Consider the following 6,936-nt stretch of genomic DNA (forward strand, 5'->3'; position numbering starts at 1 on the left):
TTAACTTTTTTCAAAGTCGATGATCTTTTTTTTTCAAATTTGATGAGCATTTTTTAAAATTCAATGTTTTTTTTCAAAATCCATGAACTCTTTCTCATTTTTGATGATTTTTTTCAAAATCCATGAACATGTTTGAATTCACGATTTTTCCATTTTTTTATGAATTTTTCGTTCTGTTTTTTCAAATGCGATCGAGCGAACCGAGAGGAAATAAAATCTCGCTCTACATGGGCTGGCCCACCAGGGTTGATGAGTGGGCGCCTTTAACACCACACCGAAGAGATGAATGGTCTCTGTTTCGTGGGCCAATACCAAGCAGGCCCCATTAACAGTCACCAGAGAAATACTCCACGGCCCAGGGTAACGGAAAGTCTGCTCCACAGCCCCAAACGGCTGAGATCGTTTTGATGAAGATCTAGCGGCTGAAATTGCCTGGAGCGGGGAAGCCCTGAGCGCCCGTCATTTTAGCGCCGCATAAACTTTTTTTTTTGAAGGAGATAACAGGGACATATTACTCTGGAGCCTGGACCGAACTCCCGAAACAATCAAGAGTCACACAGCCCTAGCAAGTCTAGCAGATCCAGAGCCGAAGATGAGCGGGGTGAAGAAGGTGACGGACGTCGCGGCCAAGGCCGGGAAGGCGATCGATTGGGACGGCCTGGCGAAGATGCTCGTCTCCGACGAGGCCCGAAAGGAGTTTGCCAACCTCCGCCGCACCTTCGAGGACGTCAACCACCAGCTCCAGACCAAGTTCTCCCAGGTATCCTTCCAATCGCCGCCGGCCTCATCCCCGTCTCGCGCTCGGCTGGTCGATCTGGCAAATGTGCCTAGGGTTTGGTCCTCGGTCAGATCAGATCAGGGGAATCTTTACGTTTCGCTAGTCAACTGCGGTTGCGCCGGGGATCTGCAGATCCACGAACAGGGGGCAATCAAATCTCGGTTTCGCCTTTAGGATTTACTTGCCCAGTTGGTTAGTTATTGAACTATTGAACGATTTAGGGATTTGATGTTAGGATTTGGGAGGAGGTCGAGACATGAGCAAGAACATTTGGGGGAATTTCTGGATGGATCGTACATCCCGTGTCTCTCCCTATTGTTCCTCTTATCTTTGGTACATCTTACATTTTACTCCGTGTAGAACTACATATTCCTAAATCACTGCACACCCCAACATTACCGACTGGAAAAGGTGTGGCTTATTTGATCCCTCTTGTAATCCAAGCATTGCTTTTGAACATGAAATTGCAACCTCTTGTGAGGTTCTCAATGGAGGCATGCATGGATGAACTAAGTAGCCTTCTTTGGCATGTTATATGCTTGGAAAGTTTAACCCTGTTTGTTTGTTATATTTAAATTTAACTTCTTATGGCTACATATGAAACATGCATCGCCATTTCTGGCATATCGACTGATATGAGAGATCTATATCTATCGCTACTGCAGGAACCAAAGCCAATTGACTGGGAATACTACAAAAAAGGAATTGGATCGAAAGTTGTGGATATGTACAAGGAGGCTTATGATAGTATGTGTATTTCGTACTCTCCATCTACTTGCATTTCTAGGAAACCAGTGTGCTATAAATTTGTAAACAAGATGGTTTTGATTTAATATTGGATTTTTAACTAGTGGATGATATGTCTTCCAAAGATTAAGAATTAGGATACCGACTGTAACTTGCTTATAGTTCAAAATGCCCCCTTCACAATATTATAGTAGTGATGTATACTTCATGTATGCATTCTAATACATCATGTTTTAGGTTTCATCTCCCTTCTTGAGGGTGCCCCTAGCAATATGTTGTATGATTATGTTAGGAATTTCAATCCTGCTATGTATTTTGATTTATTCACACCAAATGATTTAGCATTTAGTTTTTGCTACTTTCCAGTATAGCTGTTAGTCTCGCTAGTCTATGCTCATTCAATCTGTTTAACCTCTCACTGATACACCAATCAACGGAACTAATGCAGGCATTGAGATCCCAAAGTATGTTGACACTGTCACTCCTGAGTATAAGCCAAAGTTTGATGCTCTGGTGAGGATTCACCATTATAAATATGCTTCACTTTCCTGTTATTCCCATAGACACCTTCTTTGGTACAAATTGGATTGCCACTGATGGCTCTTCCATTCAGATTCTTATGAACTTTCTTTTGAAAATGCATAGTTAATCGAAATGAAGGAAGCAGAGAAGACATCTCTGAAGGAATCAGAGAGGATAGAGAAGGAGATTGCTGAATTGAAAGAGTTGAAGGTGAGGTGGATCTTTGAAAAATTCGGTACCAGTTGTTTTACATTCATCTTAACATCTTGTTTACACATGCAGAAAAAGATCAGCACAATGACAGCAGACGAGTACTTTGCGAAGCACCCTGAACTCAAGAAGAAGTTTGATGATGAGATCCGTAACGATTACTGGGGATACTAGATAACGGCGAAAGTCAAGTTCTTTTACTAGAACATTCAATAATACTTCTTTGTCCCTCTGGAATCTCATCATCCAAACTTGGGTGAATTCCATAACATGTGGACTGGGCTTGTTGAAATTCCGACATAACTCAAATCTTTGTGCTTTCTGTTGGACCTCATCATTTTATGGGTCGCCAGCTTATTTCATTGAAATTTTGTCTTGTGTTTAACTTTGCTCCTTTGTACAAGAGGATTTCTGCTATGGCTTGATTCCAACATGTACCTTGTCTTTTGTCGATGTGCTCATCCTTGATAGGCACCGATCTTTAGGCTGCCAGAGAGGAGTTAACCTAACAAGTGATATGTCCGTAATGACATTGAGCACTTCTGATGACTGAAACATACTTAAATTCCTGAACTGCAATGACCCTGTTGGCTGGCCTCCCAAGAAAATGGCATCCAGCAACTGAGCGCAACGAGGCATACTACTTCCTTTGTCCCATAATATAAGAGCGTTTTCGACACTATACTAGTGTAGAATGTAGCGCTAACATGAACATGAACTGGTTGCTGTAAGAATTCCATCAGTGTTGCAAAGTTCAATGTGCTGGTGCCGTTCCAGAATCAATGTTCAATGAGACGGTGGTTCCAATACATCCACGCATATTCTGAGCTCAACAGAACAATTACAGCTTGCTTGCCCCCCCCTGATTTCATTTCATATGGTAGAAACGAAATGAAATTCTGATAAGGGAATCATTTGGCTGAATCCAGATTCCAAATCCAAATTTCATGTTTGGCTGGCACTACGATTTGGAGGTGAAATCCATGCCAACACTAAAATGAGGAACAATATAACATTGAACCTCTACTGTTCACACATACAACAATGTTTTGCTTTAAACTGAAACTTGCCAGTACATACTCCCTCCGTTCAGAAATAACTCCCTCGTGTTAGTTATTTCCAAACGGAGGGAGTAGAAAATAAAGCAAAAGGAGAACTTTAACATGAGACTTTGTAAAAAGTTCAATCTTTGCAATACAACAAAGGTTCACATCAACATCAAATTTGTTGGGCATTTTAGCCAAGTTACATGATTGTAACAGGCTCATTTTGAGCGTTAGTGGTTTCTTACATTTGACTATATTTTTTGCTGTCATCTGGAGTTATATTTTGTTTGCCAAAGGCACATAACTGCTAAAGTATTCGTACAATATAGTCAAGGTTAGATCACCGAAAATTAGGTATCTACTTTGTTGATAGAATGTAATTCTTGCAGTCCCTGTACCACTATCAAATCTTTTTAAGTGACAAAAATGGCATGTGTTAGCTTGTTCTAGGAGTTGATATGTTGAGACTTCCTTCTTGGGTTCTCCCAAGACACATGTTCTTTTATATTATCGTTACCTATTTTATAATCAAAATTTAGCATTGATAAGTGATATTTTGGTTATCTATTGAAAGTAACTCTGTATTCAATTTTACCTGGAAGTCGATGATGTGCAACATGTTGTTTTCCTTTCAAGTATCTGCGCTCAATACTAACCTTCTTTTGATTTATTTCCATCTCAAAATCATCTCACGGGCCAAACACGGCTAGAGTTCTACACAAGCTGTTATTGTTAGCAATGACCCTTTTATTGAAGGGGTGATGAAACATCCTTGTTGCTTTTTCTGTATTATTATTACTTTGAGAGGTTTTATGTTTCTACCGGCACCGTCATTCTTTGCCTTTGTAACTAACCTACTATCTATTGTTAATATACATTATGACCTATATATGAGAATCTTGCATCTCATTCATCAGATTAGTAATGTTTCATAAGCTCATTTCTTACCACACTGTTTTATTTGCAGCTGTATGCAGCTCATCTATACACATTAGCCCTTGGATGGGTTCATCTTGCACCTGGACTCCTTCTCTTCTTTGTTTTCAGCTTGTTTTTTCCAAAAATTCTTGCAGTCCCTGAACCACTATCAAATATTTGTTTTCAGCTCGTTTTTTCCAAAACTCACATGTAATTCTTGGGTTTATTTCTAATATATATGCGTAGCCTTTTTTGGTTTGTTCTTGAGTATAGGGATCCCACATTATTAAGAGGGGATCGATGGTGTTCGAAGAGATAAGCCTAAGTTCACGCTTTCTAACATATTTCACGTTCACTCCTTACCGAATATTCCACTCCTATCCAGTGCAAATGCTACACCCATACTCCAGCCAAGAAACCCTACTTCTATACTTCACGGAAAATTTGTATAGGACTTCCTAAACTATAGTGCACCACCTGTGTTCCACTGCCATCACTGTCATAACGGATGTCCGGTCTATCGTCCTGGCACCGGATGTCCGGTACACACCGAAAATCCGGTCCCTAGGCACCAGTGGCTATGTGATTTGGGCTGGACTTATCGTTGGCACCGGTTGTCCCGTGGCTCAATGTTCCACCAGATGTTCGGTACTCCACCGGATGTTTGGTCCCTCCTGCATCTTCATGTGCATGACTTTCAAACACTGGATGTTTGGTACACACCGGATGTCTGGTCCATCACCCTGGCTCTGGATGTCCGGTGCATACAAGAAATCCGGCCAGAACCCAACAGAAGCTATGTTATCCGAGCAGGATGCCCAGTATGCACCAGATGTCCGGTAGCTGAATGCACCACCGGATGTCCAGTACTTTACCGGATGTCCGGTCCCCAACTGTGTTCTTTGCCTGCGATGTTCATATCGCTGTGCACGTCTTCCAGCCACCAGATGTCCAGTGGTACAACGGATGTTCGGTACTTAACAACCACTTTACACTCAAACAGCTCTATTCGGAGCTACACTATATATACCCTTCCTCCAGAGGAGCCGCGCTCTCCTCATTGCTGATTTGCTTGAGAATCTTTATGTCTTCATTCTTTCCTTCATTGCCATACTTTGCCCAATATTGATGACCTATTGTCTTTACCACGTGGTTTCTTTGTTTCTCCTGCAAAAAGATTGAAAATGTTCTCACAGTGTACATCAAATAGACTTGTACCACTCGACTTATCACAATACAGATATTCAAGATCGGATAACTGTAGCTCTGCAAGTGGTACTACCTCATTGCACTTGTCTCATGTCGACTCGATAGATACTAGTATCTTGGAGAGAATACTGAGTACATCTATGTATGTGCCAATAGTAATTGCATTGTGTCGCAGCTCAGCTTAATCGATGTAGCTAGCCAATGCTAGCTGTATCACAACAAGGTGTTATAGACACATAGATCACCGAACAGATACTGATTTAAACCTCAAGGAAATGCATTTAGATTGGAGTTAAGGGAATAGCCAAGGTGTTTGAATGGCTTCTCATCTATTATCCCCATTGTGTATCTCATGTGATTAATTAAGTGATAAGTGGAGAGTAGTGATGTGAGAAATCACCTCTAACAAGCACATAGCATCAAAAAGATAGGAGGTATAATCTCTCAGCACAACGACATAGAGGGAGAGATCGAGCTGCTGTGACTGTGCGTTTAAATTTAACTATAACATCACTCCAGCTTGAGTTAAGTAATGCATTATTCGTCAGATTTGTCGGATTTTGTGCAGGTCCTTGTAAGATGCGTTAGACCCATCATCTTAGGGATGAAGGCGGTAATCGGCAGATGTCGCCGGATGTCGTAAATATAAAGTGCTAATACAGTGTGATGTGTCAATATGCGCCGTTGCGTACTCAACGCTCACCGAGCCATGCTACTGTTAAATGTTAGTGATGTTAGTTCTACCATGTTAGATGGCTAAATTCAACCCCGCCTTCACCTATACAACGGTGATTAGTAGCTCTTTATCTTCCATACAAAAATGGTGTATAATAAGAAATACTAGTGCGAAGACATTCGTGCTGTGAATGATAATTACCACTAGGATCTGGTAATTGCTTCATCGTGGGTATGGAATCTAATAATGGGTAAGCATTCTTATGAACAACTGCATAGCTTTGGGTTATGATCTCTATGAATGGTGAACTATGATGCTATGTCATGTGTTTAAACTGTGCAAATAATTCGTGATATGCAGATTGCGCAATATTCGAGCTTAGCCTCTATCAGTAACAAAGGCGTTAGTTGAGCTTATCATAAGACCACTGTTATATATGCTCGATGGCACCTGATGATAGGCAGATCAACAAAAGCATCCTGCTTATACACATTAAGAAATGACTCTAACTAAGCGAGTGCCTACCAGATAAATAAAGTCTTGTACAAATAACACTAGGTAAATTGTTCGAGCACCAATGACAATCCTCTCCAGCGCTTCCATAACCAGGTGCCCGTCTTATTCAGTCAGAGTTAACCATATTTCTGTCTCGGCTATAATCCCATTATACATCAGGCTCATGTATAGGCGAGAATAATTAATTTATAGATCATATGCTATGTGGGACTTTATAGATATGTGTGAAAAATCATAGTGCTCATGCCTGTGAGATATTTCAGCCTATCTTTATGTGATCCACCAAAATTTCTTAAAAATTGTGGCTCGTATTC

General features: G+C 40.9%; 1 protein-coding gene across 1 annotated transcript; it reads left to right on the forward strand.

The window, feature by feature from the left end:
• The first annotated feature begins 483 nt into the window (after nucleotides 1-483).
• Nucleotides 484-2,642, forward strand: LOC125538024 (ATP synthase subunit d, mitochondrial-like). Its single transcript, XM_048701330.1, has 5 exons — nucleotides 484-760; nucleotides 1,444-1,525; nucleotides 1,974-2,038; nucleotides 2,171-2,257; nucleotides 2,330-2,642. The coding sequence occupies exons 1-5, from the start codon at nucleotides 593-595 to the stop codon at nucleotides 2,429-2,431; spliced, it is 504 nt and encodes a 167-aa protein (XP_048557287.1). The 5' UTR covers nucleotides 484-592; the 3' UTR covers nucleotides 2,432-2,642.
• Nucleotides 2,643-6,936: the final 4,294 nt, after the last annotated feature.

Source organism: Triticum urartu, chromosome 2, assembly GCF_003073215.2.
Source record: "Triticum urartu cultivar G1812 chromosome 2, Tu2.1, whole genome shotgun sequence".
NCBI lineage: Eukaryota > Viridiplantae > Streptophyta > Magnoliopsida > Poales > Poaceae > Triticum > Triticum urartu.